This window comes from Alligator mississippiensis, chromosome 12, assembly GCF_030867095.1.
Source record: "Alligator mississippiensis isolate rAllMis1 chromosome 12, rAllMis1, whole genome shotgun sequence".
Classification (NCBI taxonomy): domain Eukaryota; kingdom Metazoa; phylum Chordata; order Crocodylia; family Alligatoridae; genus Alligator; species Alligator mississippiensis.
Window position 1 is genome coordinate 656,777 of NC_081835.1, and position 16,837 is coordinate 673,613.

General features: G+C 63.8%; 2 protein-coding genes across 4 annotated transcripts; one reads left to right on the forward strand and one right to left on the reverse strand.

The window, feature by feature from the left end:
- IMPDH2 (inosine monophosphate dehydrogenase 2) lies at positions 1 to 10,546 on the forward strand. Of its 3 annotated transcripts, XM_019490273.2 has the most exons (15): positions 1 to 130; positions 211 to 259; positions 336 to 437; positions 520 to 594; positions 690 to 896; positions 2,023 to 2,110; positions 2,658 to 2,857; positions 3,158 to 3,248; positions 3,705 to 3,800; positions 4,917 to 4,988; positions 6,798 to 6,941; positions 7,404 to 7,548; positions 7,636 to 7,779; positions 10,184 to 10,267; positions 10,344 to 10,546. In XM_019490273.2, exons 1-15 carry the CDS (start codon positions 33 to 35, stop codon positions 10,363 to 10,365), a joined length of 1,617 nt encoding a protein of 538 aa, XP_019345818.1. In that variant the 5' UTR covers positions 1 to 32; the 3' UTR covers positions 10,366 to 10,546. The 3 variants fall into 3 exon arrangements, with proteins under 3 accessions (XP_019345818.1, XP_019345819.1, XP_019345820.1); XM_019490274.2 differs by lacking the exon at positions 4,917 to 4,988 and having other exon boundaries at positions 3,705 to 3,827; XM_019490275.2 differs by lacking the exon at positions 4,917 to 4,988 and having other exon boundaries at positions 2 to 130.
- A 1,650-nt stretch (positions 10,547 to 12,196) lies between these two features.
- NDUFAF3 (NADH:ubiquinone oxidoreductase complex assembly factor 3) lies at positions 12,197 to 16,594 on the reverse strand. Its single transcript, XM_059716116.1, has 5 exons — positions 16,488 to 16,594; positions 16,220 to 16,412; positions 16,071 to 16,137; positions 12,591 to 12,691; positions 12,197 to 12,381 (listed from the first exon to the last, which is right to left on the reverse strand). Exons 1-5 carry the CDS (start codon positions 16,556 to 16,558, stop codon positions 12,214 to 12,216), a joined length of 600 nt encoding a protein of 199 aa, XP_059572099.1. The 5' UTR covers positions 16,559 to 16,594; the 3' UTR covers positions 12,197 to 12,213.
- Between the last annotated feature and the right edge of the window lie 243 nt (positions 16,595 to 16,837).

Sequence of the window (16,837 nt, forward strand, 5' to 3'; positions counted from 1 at the left end):
GCGCGAGGTCTCGGCGCGGCGGGCGGGCGGCCATGGCGGACTACCTCATCAGCGGCGGCACCGGCTACGTGCCCGACGACGGGCTGGCGGCCGCGCAGCTCTTCGGCGCCGGCGACGGCCTCACCTACAAGTCAGCGGGGGCCGGGCTGGGCGGGCGGGCGGGGGCTGTGGGGGGCCCGGGGCCGGCTCTCACCGCCTTTCCCCCCGCAGCGACTTCCTCATCCTGCCCGGCTACATCGACTTCACGGCCGAGCAGGTGGTGAGTGCGGGGGCGGCGCGGGGCGGGGGGGGCGGCGGCGACCCGACCCCCCCGTGACCGTGCGCCCTCCCCCCAGGACCTGACCTCGGCGCTGACCAAGCAGATCACGCTGAAGACGCCGCTGGTGTCGTCGCCCATGGACACGGTGACGGAGGCGAGCATGGCCATCGCCATGGCGGTGAGCGCGGCCACGTGCGGGCCCCGCCCCCTCCCCCACCCCCCCCCTCCCCCTCCCCCGCTCACCGCCGCCTCTCCCGCAGCTCACCGGCGGCATCGGCTTCATCCACCACAACTGCACCCCCGAGTTCCAGGCCAACGAAGTGCGCAAAGTCAAGGTGAGCGGCCGGGCCGGGGCCAGGGGCCCCCGCGGCGGGACCGGGACTGGGACTGGGGCCTGCGCGGCGCTCACCTCCCCCCTCGCCCCTCCCAGAAATACGAGCAGGGCTTCATCACCGACCCCGTGGTGCTGAGCCCCAGGGACCGGGTGCGCGACGTGTTCGAAGCCAAGGCGCGGCACGGGTTCTGCGGCATCCCCATCACGGACAACGGGAAGATGGGCAGCAAGCTGGTGGGCATCATCTCCTCGCGGGACATCGACTTCCTGAAGGAGCTGGAGCACGACCTGCCCCTCAGCGAGGTCAGCCGCGGAGCGGTGCCGGGGGGCGGGCGGGCGACATCTCGGTCGCGGGCTGTAACCGGAGCCGCGGGGCTGTCGGGGCGCAGCGTGCCGCGCTCCTCAGAGCTGCCTGCTGACTCGGGGCTATATTTAGCTCCAGCTGGCGCTGCTTGCTCTCCTGTCGGGAGCCACGGAGGAGCTGGCAGGCCTGCTGCCTGCCTGGGCCGCACACCAGGCCCGCGTCCCTGCGGGGACACGCAGCTCTCGGGCAGGGCTGCGCACGGGCTCTGCGCGGCCATCCGGGAGCCCCGGACTGCAGCCTGCGATGCAGCGGACAGGCCGCGGGGAAGCCTGCGGGGCCTCTCCAGGCCCAACTGCGCCCGTCCTTGCCGGCCAGCCGGCTGTTGTGCTCGCGGCCCCTTCCTCTGGCACCCCTGTTCTTGCCGCCTGAGGCTAAACGAGCTCATCCCTGCCTTGGCTTCGGGTCGGACAGCTTGCCTTCCCCCGTGCCCCCAAGCTGCGTGTTAGGCCAGTGTACGAGTGCGTGTTGGGCCTGGCTGTCGGCACGTGCATGGGCAGGTGTGTTTGTTTTAGAGCGTGTCGTGCCCGTCCCTCGCCCCCGGCCTTCCCAGAAGTACAGAGCGCTTCCAGGCAGAGTCCAGCAAAGGCCAGCCTGCCCCTAGCGCTGTCTGCCAGCCCGCCTGCCCAGCTGTGGGGACACGTGACAGGAAGAGCTGGGGCCCTGTCCCGCATTTGCCTGTTACAGTCTGTTCAGGGTGCTTGAGTCTGCAGCCTGTGCTGCTGAAATCCCGAGGAGCGAGCAAGGCCCTTCCCTGTTCTGGGCCATCTTGCTGAGCTGGCCGTAGCCTGGGCCCTTCCATCTGCTTCAAGCAACGCGCTCGTGGAGGTTGTGCCCTGCTGCTCCCCTGGGTCTGAGCCCACCCGGCTTGTGGCAGGGTGGGGGCAGGAGGCTAAGCCGTACATTCCCTGCGTGCTGTAGGCTTCCTTCCCGTACCATCGCATGGGGGACAACCAGGGGCCCACAGCTTCTTGCAGTCTGCTGGGGCACCTCCATGAGACAGGCTGGCTCCGTCTCTGGTCGGGCAGGGCAGGGTTTTCACGCCTGCTCCCTCCCTTTCTTTCTCAGATCATGACAAAACGGGAGGATCTCGTCGTGGCCCCTGCAGGGGTCACGTTGAAAGAAGCAAACGAAATTCTACAGAGGAGTAAAAAAGGTACCTAGGGCCATCTGTGTGGCATGGGGAAGCCATGCATGGCATAGCATGTGGGAGCACATGCTCCTGCACGTGTGTGGAAATGCTTTCCTGCTTCTCTGGCCTGGGTTGTGCACAAGGACAGGACAGGAAAGTCTGCCCAGAGTCAAGGGCCATGCAGGGCCTTCCAGGCATGTGGCTGCCTAACTTTGGTGGTAGGGTGGACACGGGCAAGTGCATGGGGCACCCCTGAGCTTGCGCCAGGGAGCTGTACTTGCCCCCCTCGCATCTGTCCTGAACCCAAGGGGTTGTTGCCAGCTCCAGGCCACGAAGTGCAAACACTGAGGGTGCCCTGATGGCAGGTCTCTGACACTATACCCTGTTCGCTATACCCTCATCTGTGCAAAAATGCTGTAGGGCCTGCTCAGGCTGCAGCCTCACTTAAAGCTGGGGCCCTTGGCCCAGAGCTGGGCTCCTGCAAGGGGGACCTCTGCTTCGTAGAGCCGATGTGCAGATGTTTGTCTCTTGGGAAGCCCAGTGGCAGTGGCATGTCTGTGCTTGTTTCCAGGCAAGCTGCCCATCGTTAACGAGGATGACGAGCTGGTAGCCATCATTGCCCGCACAGACCTGAAGAAGAACCGTGACTATCCGCTGGCCTCAAAGGATGCCAAGAAGCAGCTGCTGTGTGGGGCAGCCATCGGCACCCACGAGGACGACAAATACCGCCTTGACCTCCTGGTGCAGTCCGGCGTGGACGTCGTCGTGCTGGTGAGCACCTGGGTGGGCTGCGAGCCTTGAGATGGCACCTTTGGCTCCTCCTCTGGCTTGACCAGACTTGCAAAAAAGTCATGTGCTTGCTTTCCTTGCACTCTTCCACAGACTGCTAAATAGCAGTGGTCATGATGTGTCGTTTAATTACCTCGATCAAAGCAGCCTCGGGCTCTCTGTTCCAGAGCTGCCATCTCTGCTGAGCCCTGTGCCACCACACATGGTGTGTGTCCATCACACCCGGCTTGGTGGGGCTTTGCAGGGCTCATTGGTCAGCCTGCTCTGTGCTCTCTCTGCCAGGATTCCTCTCAGGGGAACTCCATCTTCCAAATCAACATGATCAAGTACATCAAGGAAAAGTACCCCAGCCTGCAGGTCATTGGTGGCAACGGTAAGGACCTCCCTGCACTGGCCTGGCTTCTAGGCCTAGCTGCTTTCAGGTGCAAGGGAGTTTGTAGCAGTGGGACTCGGCGGGGCAGGCGGAGGTGTGCCTGCTGAGTTCCCTCATGCTGGTGTAGTGGTGAAGCCACCCTGCAAATGCCAGGAGCGGTTTTAGAGCAAGCCATTCACAGAGCTACTAGGACCCAGCGAGGTAGAGGGGCAGTCCCCAGCTGTGGCCCTTTCACGCAGCTCAGTTGCGTGGGTTTAAACCATGCTGGGGTTCCAGTTGTCCCAATCCTAGACTGCTGCCTGCTGTGGGCCTCCTTCCCCCTCCCCTCCACAGCCTGTCGCACTGGCAGTGAGCTCAGGAACAGCAAAGGCAGGTCTGGCTCTCCAGCCTGAGGCGTGTGGCAGGTGACAGCCACAGGCAGTGGAGAAAGCCATGTGACAGTGCTCTGTTCCCCAGTGGTGACGGCGGCCCAGGCAAAGAACCTGATCGACGCTGGGGTGGATGCGCTGAGGGTTGGGATGGGCAGCGGCTCCATCTGCATCACACAGGAAGGTACCGAAGCCGTTGCATGTCTCCCGCGTGAGTAGAGGAGCAGAGACAGTAGCTGAATGTGGGGCACCCCTCTGGGGACCTGGTGAAGCTGGCAGCCCCTGGCGCTCGTGGGCGAGTGGAGGCTGTGCTGCAGGGCCAGCCGGCCCCTGGTGACAGCTGTGACCCTCCTCCCAGGGCACGCGTCTGCTCTCCGCTCCCTCCCTCCCTCCCTCTTTTGTGCTCTCCTTTCTCTCTCTCTCTCTTTCCAGCAGCTCTTGCTTGGTTGTGGTTGTTGGGATCAAACCTTTGGGCTTGTAGCAGCAGAAAGGGCCTTTCCCGGTGCTGGCCAAGAGCTCAGCAGAGCGGGCACGGCTGCAGACCAGAGACAGCAGGGGTGCAGGGGGTGGCACCACCGTAGGGAACATGGGCAGTGGTCATGAGGGGCCCAATGTGGGCGAGGAGGCAGCAGCAAGGAGGGTGTCATCCCCAAGTGCCTACCTGTGGTGTCCACAGCAGCCAGCAAGAGCCTCGTGCCCTGGAAGACCATGTACAGGAGCAGAGGGAGCTGCTAGGCCCCTGCCAGGCCAGGGGAGGCTTGAGTGTCATGGCAGGCAAGGCCAGGCACCGGCGGTTCTCTTGGCTGCGCTGCAGGCTGCCAGGGACAGGCTGAGTGTCAGGCTGAGGCTGGTGTCCAGGGAAGCAGCCCTAGGCTGTGTGCAGGCTACCACGTTCACTGTAGCTGTCTGAGCAGAGTAGCCTGCCGCAGCTGGCAGGGGCCTCAGCTTGGCCCTTTCAGGACCAGCAGCTCTGAGCTTCCTTCCACCGGCTCCCATTGATTGAAGCTAGCAATGTCAGGGCAGGGTGGGGGCAGAGCAGTTGAAGTCCCCAGCGGACATGGGTGCAGAACCACTGTGTGAGCAGGGAGCCCCCAAAGCGGCACCCTCGGGGCGGGGCAGAGCAGCGCCAGGTGCTTGCGGGGCCGGTGCTGCAAGGCACATCTTGCCCCCAGCCCAGCAGCTCCTGCCCCGAAGCCTGCTGTCCCCGAGGCCGCAGCTCCACCCAGTTCCCTGCCCCCACCGGGGCCCTCCTGCTGCTGCTGCTGCTGTTTCTAAACTCTGTGTGTTTGTTTCTGTTTAGCTGCTCCAAAGATCCCTCCAGACCTAAAGTCCCACAGCCCCAAATGCCCTTCTACTGTCACGGGCACCTATAGTAAGTCACCTGCCCTGTTCCCAACCCCAATTCTGTGTCTAGAAGCAAGACTCTGATTTGGCTGCACTTGGCCCTTCTGCTTGTTTGAGAATAATTTAGTGGTAGACGCACTTGGGGTTTTGTGGCTTTGGATACTGGTGTCGCCCCCAGCAGAAGCCAAGGAGCCTTCCCAAGTCTCTAAAGCAGGGTTCTGGTGGTCCAGAGCAGGATGCCGAGCTGCAGCTCCAGACCCCAGGTCAGCTCAGCTGAGCTCTCTTCTAGCGCTTCTGATGCTGCAGCAGGGGTTCGAATGTGGGGATGGAGCAATGTCTTGGCAGAGCCCCTTCCCCTGGCATCACTGGCAGGAGGACTGGAGCAGCAGCAGCTAAGCTGTGCTGAGCTAGCCTGCACCAAGAAGAGAAGGGGGGCTTTCACCACCGTAGGGAAGCTCCAGGTCCTTTCCCAGGGATGCTGGGGCCAGGAATGTAGAAGGGGTGCTGCCCCCTCCCCTGGGCTCCTGCCGTGACAAGAGCAAGGAGGGGCTGAGGGGCCTTTCCCCTTCCTGCTCACTGATGCACCACGACAGGGAGAGGCTTGGGGTCAGGTCCCCACATGGCGCCCCTTCAGCGCAGTCTGGGAGGAGCCGGCTCTCCTGCAAGCCCAGGCTAGCACGCGCGCACATCTTGAACCCTGCTTTGGAAGCCTATACCTGCCCCACTGAGCCTTGGTGCTGGGTGCTCCCACCCCCAGTGCCAGAAGCTCAGTCACAAAGGGCTGGCCTCTGCCATCGCTGTCATGTTGCAGCCACAGACCTGCCGCATTGCTGGGGGGGGCTCTGGTTCCATCGGGGGCTGTTGCCCACGCAGGCTGGGGTTCAGCCCAGCACCAGCATAGACCACCCCTTCAGTACTAACAGCCTCACTGCTGCTGCCAGGTGCTTCTCCATGGCTGGCCAGGGTGCGGCTCGGAACACCCTCTGCCAAAGCTCCTGCCTGTAGTCAGGCTCCTAGTCTGGGCTGCCAGTGCTTGACATGAGGAGCTGTGCAGCAGGGCCCAGTGCCCAGGAGCTGGCCGGCCCCTGGGGCAGCCGGGACCCTGCACCAGCCCTGAGACTTGCACTGGATCACTAATCATGCATGCTCGTGATCTCTGCTCTGTTGCACTAACTGCCATGGGGAAGCAGCCTCTGGGGAATGGGGGCCCCATCAAATGTGCCTCTGTCCTCAAGGGCCCGTGACTGCTAATCCGGGGAGAGTGCCGGTAAATCTGAGCCTGATGACTCCTGGCACGTGCTGGTGGCTGCACGTGAGAGCTGTGGCTGCACGGAGGGAGGGGGAGGGGAGCTCCAGTCCCCACATGCCCTCGCCGCGTCCTGCCTCTGTCTCTTCTCCTGCCTTTAGAGGTGGCAGGGCTCCCCTCCCTCTACCCCTGTGAGCGTCGGGAGGCTGCTGGCTGGGGCGGGCGGTGGGCTGTAGACATGCTGGGGACTCGCGGAGTTCTTGGTCTGGCCCTTCCACCCTCTCCATCCCCACCCCTCTGGGCCTGACCAGACGCTGAATTGGGACCCCTGACTGACCTGCGGCTATGCCCCCTGCCGTGCCCAGGCTGCTGGCACAGCCCCACATCCCCCCAGAAGCCCTCAGGGGTGGAGGGGCCCATGCAGCTTCTCCGCAGTCGTCTGCTGCTCGTCCTGGGAGCAGCAGCCTGGGGGTCTCCCCAGGCAGGACCCTGTCCGTGTGAGTGCGCATGTGAGAAGGTTGTGCGCCTTATGGGGAGGGAGCCGTGGCGGAGTTGGGCTGACAGCTCCCACCCCTCTCTCCCTGGGTCTAGTGCTGGCATGTGGCAGGCCCCAGGCCACAGCTGTGTACAAGGTGTCCGAGTATGCACGACGGTTTGGGGTGCCCGTGATCGCAGATGGAGGGATCCAGACAGTGGGCCACATCGCCAAGGCCCTTGCACTTGGTGCCTCCACAGGTGAGCGGGGAGCTTGGCCCTGATGTTGGATTTCTGGGCATCAGCCCATATCTGGCAGCCCCTGCAGCCTTCCTAGAGCCCCGGGCCTGTGAGCAGATCCTATAGACCCAGCTCTGGGGCTCCCCTAAGACTCTGCCCTACCCAGGGGTCAGCTCAGTCAGATGCCTGGAGACTGATCCGCTCATGGAGCTGAGCTCCTGCCCCATCAGAGCCAGAACCCTGCTCCAGAGGCCCCCACCTCCTTTCCCCCATGGGTGGGGAGCAGTCCTTCCCTGGTGCCTCTGCAGGACTATGCAGCCCTCTCCCAGCACCTGCTGCATGTCTGGCCCCCTTACATCCTGCAGCCCCACTGGGATGCAGTGGCACACAGGAGCCCCTCAGCCTGCTCCAGGTCGCTAAGTGCCACCTTGGGCTACTGTGCTGCCCGTACTTCTGCTGACCTGCTGCTCTTTCTGGCTGCAGTGATGATGGGCTCCCTCCTGGCTGCCACCACGGAGGCCCCTGGCGAGTACTTCTTCTCGGATGGGATCCGGCTAAAGAAATACCGAGGGATGGGGTCGCTGGATGCCATGGACAAGAACCTAGGCAGCCAGAACCGGTACTTCAGGTAGGAGCGCTCGCCTGGCGCAGGACCCTGGGACTCGGGCAGCCCTGGGCCAGGCTATGACAGCCTCCTTGTTTCCTCCCGCTGCAGCGAGGCAGACAAGATCAAAGTGGCACAGGGGGTCTCGGGCGCAGTGCAGGACAAGGGCTCCATCCACAAGTTCATTCCGTACCTGATTGCTGGTATCCAGCACTCCTGCCAGGACATCGGTGCCAAGAGCCTCACCCAAGTCAGGTAGGTGCTGTGCACCATTCAGCCTCGCGCTGCTGCCCTTCCCATCCCGAAACAGGCATCGCTGGGCCTGCCTGCCGCCCTGCTCCATTGCTGCCAGGGGATCATAGAATCCTAGAGAAGTGGGGCTGGGAGGGAGCTCCAGGGGTCACAGCTACTCCAGCCCCTGCCTGAGGCAGTCAGCCCTGTCCAAACCATCATCTCCTGAGCATTGGCACCGCCCAGTCCGCAGCCAACACCCAGTGCCTCTGAGGGAGGCTTAAGGGCACCCTGGCCCAGTGCCTGTCCAACCTGTTCATGGACACCTCCAGTGATGGAGAGTCCACCCCTTCCCTGGCATCTGTTCTGCTGCCTCCCTGCTCTCATGGTGAAGAAGTGTTTCCCGAGATCCAATCTAAACTGTCTTTGCTGCAACTTCAAGTTATTGGTCTGTGTCCACCTCTCTGCAGCAAGAGAGAAGAGGTGCTTTCCCTCTTCACGGCAGCCCTGCCGGTATTTGCAGACTGCTCCCATTCCCCCCTCCTTAGCACCTTTTCCATAAGCTGAACATGTCCAGCTCCTTCAGCCTTTTCTTGTAGGACTTGCTTTCTAAGCCCATCATCATCTTTGTCACCCGCCTCTGGACCTTCAACTTCTCCACGTCATCTTAAAACATGGAGCCCAGAACAGCGCACAGTTCTCTACTCGACCCTGTTCAGGCCTCATCTAGAGGTACCCTCACCTCCCAGGTCTGGCCCCTAATGCTCCTATTGATGCACCCTGAAACTGCGTTTGCCTTTTGTGTAGCTGCACTGCACTGCACTGCAGACTTGCATTGAGTCTGTGCTCTGCCAAGACTCCCAAGTCCTTTTCCACAGAGGTGCTGTCCAGCCGGGTGTCCCCCACTTGGTAATTGTGTGGGGAATTATCCCTCGTGAGGTGCACCACCTTGCATGTCTGCACTGGGCTGCATCCTGTTGCTCTAGCCCAATTCCTTCTGAATTGCACTCGCATCCCAGTCCTCCGCAGTTTCTTGTCATCCACAGACATGCTCAAGAAATGTTCTATGCCAGCATCTAAATCATTATTAAACATGTAGAATCGCGTGGGGGGACTCCACTTGAAACCTCCTGCCATTCTGGTATGGACCCATTAATAATTGCTGGTAGTAGTTTTAAGCAGCCACCTTTCTCCGTTTCTGAGATGGTCGTATGGGCCCAGGGCAAAAGCCTGGCTGAAGTCCAGACACACAATACCCAGCGTTCCCTTCATCCACCCAAGCAGTTACTTCGTCAAAGGAGGGAACCAGGTTCATTTGGCACGATTTGCTTTCCATAAATGGATGCTGGCTTCTTGGGATCAGCCTTTCCTCCCCCAGATGCTTGCATTGGCCTTCCTCAGGAAACTCCAGTCACTTCCCAGCTACTGCAGTGAGACAAACCGCTCTGCAGTTCCCCGCATCCCCCTCCTTGCCTCTTTGAAAGAGGGGTGCCACGCTGGCCCTTCTCCAGCTGCCTGGTGCCCGGCCCATCTCCCACAGCTGGTGAAGATCACTGCCGAGGGCTCTGGTGTCTCTGCCCCTTCCTTCAGGACCCTGCGCTGAGGCTCCTCCGGCCATGCTGCCTGAACTCACTCTGACTTATCCAAAGCTCTCGGCCCGTCTCTTATCTCCTCCCTCAGCTTTTTCCTTCTGTACCCGGATCATCCCCACCGGGTGTCTGGCTACAGCGTCGTTTTTCTGTGAACGCTGAGGCAACGTAGGTGTGGAGCAGCTCCACCTTCCTCGCCTCTTCGGTTCCGAGTTCCCTGGCTCCTTAACAGCTCCCCGAGTCCTTTTCTTGCCAACACCTTGTCCGTGACCCCCCTGCCAGGTGCAGCTCAGCCCCCATCTTGGCCTTCCGGGTCTGGCCAGTTCCTGCCTGCGTCCTGGGTGATCTGCGCGTCCTTCCATTGCCACACGCTTTCCTCTTGCACCGGAGCGGTTTTCACAGCCTCCTGCAGCCTTGCTGGGCTCTTGCCTTCCTTGTGCTTCCATCCTCCCAGGACAGGTGCGTGCTGGATGTGCAGCACCGTGCCCTGGAGGAGCCCACAGCCCCTGGGTGCGCTCTCCTTCAGCCTGCCCTGCCCTATCGGTGCCTGGAGGCAGATGAAACGACCTTGGGCCTTCCCTGTCTCCGGACCTGTGACCGTAGCGCGGTCACCTTCTTGCCCTGAACCGGCTCCTCCCTGGGCTCAGGAGGGATGCGAGCGGGAGCAGGCCCCAGTTGTGCCCTGTCTTCTCGCACGAGCTGGGCCCCAGCTCGGCCTCCCGCGTGGGGTGGCGCAGGTGTGGGGCGCTGCTGGGCGACAGCAGCCTCCCCCCGGCACCGGCCCACGGCAGCGGGCTCGGCCCGGCCCGGCCCCGCCTCACGCGCTGCCTCTCCCGCAGGGCCATGATGTACTCGGGGGAGCTGAAGTTCGAGCGCAGGACGGCGTCGGCGCAGGTGGAAGGCGGGGTGCACGGCCTGCACTCGTGAGTGCCGGGGGGGGGGGGCGCGCGGGGCGGGGGGGGTTGGGGGAATGCCCGCGATAACCGTCCTGTCCCGCAGGTACGAGAAGCGGCTGTTCTGAGCCCGGCCCGCCGCCCTGCCTTGCCCCGCCCTGCCCCGCCCTGCCCTGCCGTCCGCCCGCCGAAGTGCCCTTGTCCGTGACGCCTGGACTGGACCGGACCGACCCAGGGGGGGAAGGGGGGACACGCGCACGTGCGGCGCCGCGCAATAAACGGGGGAGGGCGCGGCCCCCCAGCACGTGACCCGGCTCCTCGCGCGCTTCTGGGGGGGCGGGGCCTGCGGGGTGGGGTTGGGGATTCCGGGCAAATGCGTGCGTCCACACGGGTTCACAACAGCCCTGCCTGATTGGCCGATGGACCCTGGCGGCCCGCTCCCCATCCCTGATTGGTGGGACGGCACACAGCAGTCCTCTTGGCCAATCAGTGGCGGAGGGAGGCGGGCAGACGCCATTTTGCCCGTTCCTCTCGTGCTGCCCGTGACAAGGGAATTGAAACCCGCTGCTCTCCGCCCCCGGGGAGGCGCGTAAGAGGCACGGGACACGTGCATTTCCACGTAGGGGAGACCACTACACCCCAGCACGGCGTGGTTACGTGCTCGGTTATCCCTTTCCCCCTCCCCCCCCATTCAGCTCAACTGCCGGGGGGAGGGGGGGGGGGGCTAAAAGTGCGCGCTCATGTGCACACGTGCATGAGAGGCAGCGCTGCTCCCTTCACCAGCCCGCGGTCACGAGCTGGAGCGCGCCACGAGCACGCGCACCTCCCCGCGGACACGTGTTCGAGCGCTCTCCCCCCCCCCCCCAACCGGCGCCGAGCTGCTGCACTCGCAAATGGGCACGCGTGTCCGCACGTGCGATAAGCAGCGCCTCCTCCGGCCCGCCCCCATCCCACACGTCACATGGGGGGGGAGCCGCATGCCCCCGCACGTGACACGCACTAGGGCGCCTGGTCCAGTGCCTTTTGGGCCCAGGCGGTGTGCGCCTGCGCCCCACACGCGCATGTGAGCGCTGCCCCTCCCAGCAGCGACGGCAGTCACGTGCTCAGCCCCGTCTCCTTCCCGTCAGGTGACGGTGGGGGCAAACGTACGTGCAGATCTAGACACGTGAGGCAGCTGCCCCCTCCGCCGCCCCCAGCCCCTGCCCTGGAGCAGTCCCAGGGGCCGGGCCTGCCCGTGTGCCTGCGCAGCCAGGGCTGAGGGTGAGCAAGGCTCTCTCTCCCCGCCGTGGCTCCCACCAAAAGGCTGCGTGCGTGTGTGTGCACCCACACCTGTACCTGCCCTGCCACATCCACACAGGGGCTTGGCTCACGCCCTCTGCTCCAAGCCCCAGCCTGGCATGGCTGTTCCTGCCTCTCCTCTGGCCCTGCTCCCACCACTGGCATTACGTGTGCACTGCTACATCTTGTGCTTGTGCATGAGAACCCGTGTGCGTGCGCCAGCATCGCATCTGGGGCAGTCACGCTCCACAGGGGCTGCTACGGCTCTATGCCCTTGGCACCGCTGCGCCCAGGCCCCTCTTCCTGCCCCCAACACGCACTCGGAGCTTAGGCCTGAGCCGGGACCGGCACCACAGATCCCTTGCTGCCTGCTGCAGGGGGGAAGGGACACGGGTGAGCTAGCCCCCAGCCCTGGCAGGGCTCTCCATGCGTGGGGCTCCACACCCTGAGTGTCCAGGGCAGGGTAGGGCAAAGCAGAAGTGCAGGGAGGGGAGCCCAGTGCCCAGGCCGGCAGCGGGAGCAGGCAGGGGCTGTGCGAGGCTGCAGCCTCTGTCACGGGCTCCTGCTCCAGCCCCTGCTTCCTCTGGGCTGCTGACAGCACGGGGGGGCTCCCACCAGGCAGCCAAGCGCCAGCAGCCCTGCCCGGGCCCCGCTCCCTGCCCAAAAGAAGCTGCACCCAGCTGCCTGTGGCACGCACTTTATTGTGGGGCGCCCTCCCCTGCTCCAGCAGCAGCTCTGTCTGGCAGTCTGGCAGGGCTGGGCAGGGTGAAGGGGAGGGTCCTGCCGACCGAGGGCGGAGGGATGAGGCCGGCGGCCACAAGTCGATTCTCACTCACCAGGAAGTTGAAGGTGGCGCAGGCGTTGAGCTATGAGAGGGGAGAGAGGGGTCAGGGGGGTGCCCTGCTCCCAGCTTGCAGCTCCCTGGCTTGCGAGGCCTCCCCCGGCAGGGAGCATCAGGCCTTCCCGCTGCCGCAGTGCAGTGGCCACCTCAGCCCTGAGGGGACGCAGCTGCCTGCACAGGGGTGGGTGCGCGCCCCACCAGCCAGGGCTGCGCAGCGCTCCTGTACCCCCGTACCGTGTCCTGCACCTCCACCGCAATGCCCTGCTGCCGCATCTCCCTCAGGACGGCAGGGTCCACCAGCTCCATCCGGTCACCTGTGCCCAGCACCAGGATTTCTGCATGAAAGAAGCCAGTTAGCGCCGGCGACAGGCCGGGAGGCAGGGTGGGGTGGGGTTGGCTTAACACATCTCCTCTCAGGAGAGAGAGGTCAGCAGTGGGGTCCTGCAGGGCTCTGTGCTGGGCCCGCCCGCATTACCAAGGGCTGAGGTTGAGGCCAAGGGAGAGGAGCTGCAGAAAGCATCAAGGCCAGCAACTGGGCAAAACAAAACAGCAGAGGAACCTCAGTGCTGGCCAGCTCAAGGTGCCGCGCAGGAGAAACAACTCGGGCACGGAGGCAGTGCCGAGCGCCGAACCCACTCTTATGACTTGGTCACTGACCTCAGTGCAGAGCTCTGAGAACGGCGGCTCCACATGCAGCAGCTGCCAAAAAAGCCACTAATGCGCCCTGCGCCGTTGGGAAGGGAACCGAAAACAAAAGGGAGGCCAAATCGTGCTGCTGTGCAGAGCCTGGGGCGCCCACGTCTCGACACCTGTGCGCACATCTGGTCTCTGCCTCTCCAGAAAAGGTGGTAGAGTCTTGATGGAGGCCTATAAACCATACAGGGTGTGGACCAAGTGAACAGGGAGCTGCTGTTCGCCACATCCCAGAAGACTGGAACTAGGGGCACCTGCTGCCATGGGCAGGGGACAGCTTTAGCCTTAATGAGGGGAAGGACTTGTGGGAGGGCAACATGGCAGTGCGCAGGCAATCCACAAACTGTCTGGGGTGCTGGAGAAAACGTCCTGGTGCAAGTGCTGAAGAAGCCAAGTAGGGGCCCTGCTCTCCTTGACCTGCTGCTCACAAACAGAGACAACGTGGTGGGGGACGTAGTAGTGGATAGGAACTTGGGCAGCAGCGACCCCCAGATGACTGAGTGCAGGATCCTGAGGAAAGGAAGGACGGAGAGCAGCAGAGTAAGGTCCCTGGACTGCAGAAAAGCAGAATTCAGCTCGGCTTAGCAGGAAACTTCAGTAAACTAAATCTCAAAAAGGAAGCTTATAAGAAGTGGAAACTTGGACAAACAACTAGGGAGGAGGATAAGAGCGTTGCTCGGGCATGCAGAGATGAAGCCAGGAAGGCCAAGGTGCAACTGGAGCTGCAGCTAGCAAGGGACGTGAAGGGTAAAAGAAGGGTTTCTACAAGTATGTCGGTAGCAAGAGGAGGATCAGGAAAAGTGCAGGTCCCTTCCTGAATGGGGGAGGCAGCCTGGTGATGGGATGCAGAAAAGGCTGACGTGCTCAATGCCTTTTTGCCCGTCTTCACTGGGAAGGTCAGGCCCTATACTGCACTGGGCAGCAGTCCGGGGAGGAGGTGAGCAGCCCTCAGTGCTGAAAGATCAGGTTAGGGACTACCTAGAAAAGCTGGACGTGTCCATGGGGCTGGATGGGATGCACCCGAGTGCTGAGAGAGCGGGCTGATGTACTTGCACAGCCACTGGCCATCAACTGTGAAGACTCCTGGCATTTGGGGGAGGTCCCAGTTGAAAGGAAGAGGACAAACATAGTGCCCATTTTTATGAAAGAAAGAGGATCCAGGGAATTACACCAAGAGCAAGTCATGCCTGACCCACCTGATTGCCTTCTATGATGAGGTGACTGGCTCTGTGGATGCGGGGAGACTGGTGGATGGGGGGGGTACCTTGATTTTAGCAAGGCTCTTGATATGGTCTCCCACAGCATTTTCGCAAGCAAGCTGAGGAAGTACAAGCTGGATGACGACTATGGCGGACAGGAAGCTGACCGCAGTGTTGAGCTCAATGGGGAGTAATCAATGGTCTAATGTCTAGTTGGCAGCCAGTATCAAGTGGAGTGCTGCAGGGGTTGGTCCTGGGGCGGGTTTTACTTAATATCTTCATTAATGACCTAGAAGATAACAGAGTGAACCCTTAGGAAGTTTGCAGATGACACTAAGCTGGGGGTGTAGTAGATATGCTGGAAGGCAGGGCTAGGATTCAGAGCTGGACAAATTGGGAGGAGCGGGCCAAAAGAGATCTCCTGGCACTCAGCAAGGACAAGTGTAAAGTCCTGCACTCAGGACAGAACAATGCCACGCACCGGTGCAGGCTGGGGGCTGACAGGCGAGGCAGCAGCTCTGCAGAAAAGCCAAGAAAGCTTCATAGACGTTAGGGCTGGAAGGGACCTCTGAAGATCACCGAGTCCAGCCCCGCGCCCCCGGGGCAAGATGGTTAGCGACATCCTGGGCTGCACTGCGAGGAGCGCTGCTAACACATCGAGAGAAGTGATTCTTCCCCTCTGTTTGGCACTGGCGAGGCCACGTCTGGAGCCCTGTGTCCAGCTGCGGGCCCCCCACCGCAGAACGGACGTGGACACATTGGAGAGAGTCCAGCGGAGGGGAGCGAAGATGGTTAGGGAGCTCGGGGACAGGACTGGCAAGGAGAGGCCGAGGGAACTCGGCTGATTTGGTCTGCACAAGAGGAGCCTGAGAGGGATTGAATAGCAGCTGTCACCTCCCTGCAGGGGGCTGCAAAGAGGATGGTGCTGGGCTGGTCTCAGTGGGGGCAGATGACAGGACAAGGAGCAACGGGCTCCGGCTGCAGCAAGGGAGGTTGAGGTTGGATGTGAGGAAAAACTCTCTCATGAGGAGCGTAGTATGGCACTGGACCAGGCTCCCCAGAGCGGTGGTGCAGTCTCCATCCTCGGAGGTCTTTAAGACACAGGCAGACCAAGCCTCGGCTGGGATGATGTAGTTGGGGCTGGTCCTGCTTGGAGCAGGGGCTGGACTAGACGTGATCCCACGGTCCCTTCCACCCCGGCTCTCTCGGATCCTATGAAGTCCAGCCCGTGGGAGGCGTGAAGGCAGGCAGCACAGGCAGGGTCAACGAGGGACCAGACCAGCGGTGACCGATGGCTGCACGAGGAGCTCCGAGACAGAACGGCCGGGCTGTCCCTGCGGGCGTCTCCCAGCCGAGGGTGTCGCCCTCACCCGGGGCCTCAGCTCAGACCCAGGCTGCGGGGCGCTCACGGGCAGGATGCAGCCCAGGGCACGGGGTGCCAGCCCGGCCAGCGCAGCAGCGAGGGCTCTGGCAACGCAGCGATGGTCCGTGGCCAGTGGGGCCGCGCTCCGCAGCAGGCTGCGCCCAGGAGGCCGGACAGAGGTTCTGGGCCAGATCCAGCACGCGGGCAGCGTGTGCAACACCCCTGCCCCAGGGCACCGATGGTGGGTGCTGGGGGGCCACAGCGAGCGAGCGAGGGAGTGCGGCCTGCAGCCGGCCCTGCCCCCCTCCCTGCGGCAGCACTGCTCGCTCACCGGGGCTGCCAGCTGCGGCAGCTCGCCCGGGGCCGGGAGGGGCCGTCGCTCCAGGCCGACCTGTGCCTGAAGCAGCAAGGGGCAGAGGGGAGCCCGGGGGGCCGCGCGCGCCGCGCCAGGGCACTCACGGATGCGCGGCATCAGCAGGCGGAAGAGCAGGAGGCTCTCGGACGTGATGTCCCGGTGCGACCCCACCTGCGAGACGGCAGTGAGGGACCGCGCCCGAGCACCCCCACTGACCCCGCCCCCTCCCGCAGCCCCGCCCCGCCCCACTCACGTTCCAGGTGAGCAGCGTGGCGGGCAGCAGCATGCAGGGCCCGACCAGGCGCGCCCCGGCCATTGTGAAGCCGTGCGCCGAGCAGCCCTCGAGCAGCGGCCGCCCGCCCGCCTCGCGCTGCAGCATCGACACGAAGGTGCGGGACAGGCGCTCGTCGTCCGTCTGGATCAGCCCGTGCGCGCGGCAGGGCGCCCTAGGGGGACAGGCGGTCACGGCGGGCGCCGGGGGGGGCACCCCGCTCCCCCCCCCGCGGCACCCCCGCACCCACCGGCCCAGCACGACGCGCGGCGACAGCCGCCCCCACAGCCCGTGCGCGCGCAGCGCCATCGCGGTCGCCATGTGATGACGACAGCGCCGTGATGACAGCAGCGCGGCGGGGAGGAACTGACCGCGTCCCCTAGCAGCCCCGCCCCCGGCCCCGCCCGCGCACCTGGCCCCGACACCCGCCACGCCCCCCACGCACCTGCCGCCCGCCACGCCCCGCCCCGCCCCCGGGTCCGGCCTGGCCCGAGCGGCTCCGCCCCGGGGCCCCGCCCGCCCTGCCCCGCCCCGGGGCCACCAGGCCCGGTCCCGACCCCCGCCCCGCCCCGCCCCGCCCCGCCCGCAGGGAGCCGAGGA

Bases quoted from the DNA above. Each gene is read 5' to 3' on its own strand.
- IMPDH2 (XM_019490273.2), top strand. From the start codon at position 33: ATGGCGGACTACCTCATCAGCGGCGGCACCGGCTACGTGCCCGACGAC. The intron at 3,249-3,704 runs GTAAGGACCTCC...TCTGTTCCCCAG, and splicing joins GCAGGTCATTGGTGGCAACG to TGGTGACGGCGGCCCAGGCA. The intron at 4,989-6,797 runs GTAAGTCACCTG...CCCTGGGTCTAG, and splicing joins TACTGTCACGGGCACCTATA to TGCTGGCATGTGGCAGGCCC.
- NDUFAF3 (XM_059716116.1), bottom strand. From the start codon at position 16,558: ATGGCGACCGCGATGGCGCTGCGCGCGCACGGGCTGTGGGGGCGGCTG. The intron at 12,692-16,070 runs GTGAGTGCCCTG...TCTTTCATGCAG, and splicing joins CCTGCTGATGCCGCGCATCC to AAATCCTGGTGCTGGGCACA. The intron at 12,382-12,590 runs GTACGGGGGTAC...CCCCTCTCATAG, and splicing joins CGGTGGAGGTGCAGGACACG to CTCAACGCCTGCGCCACCTT.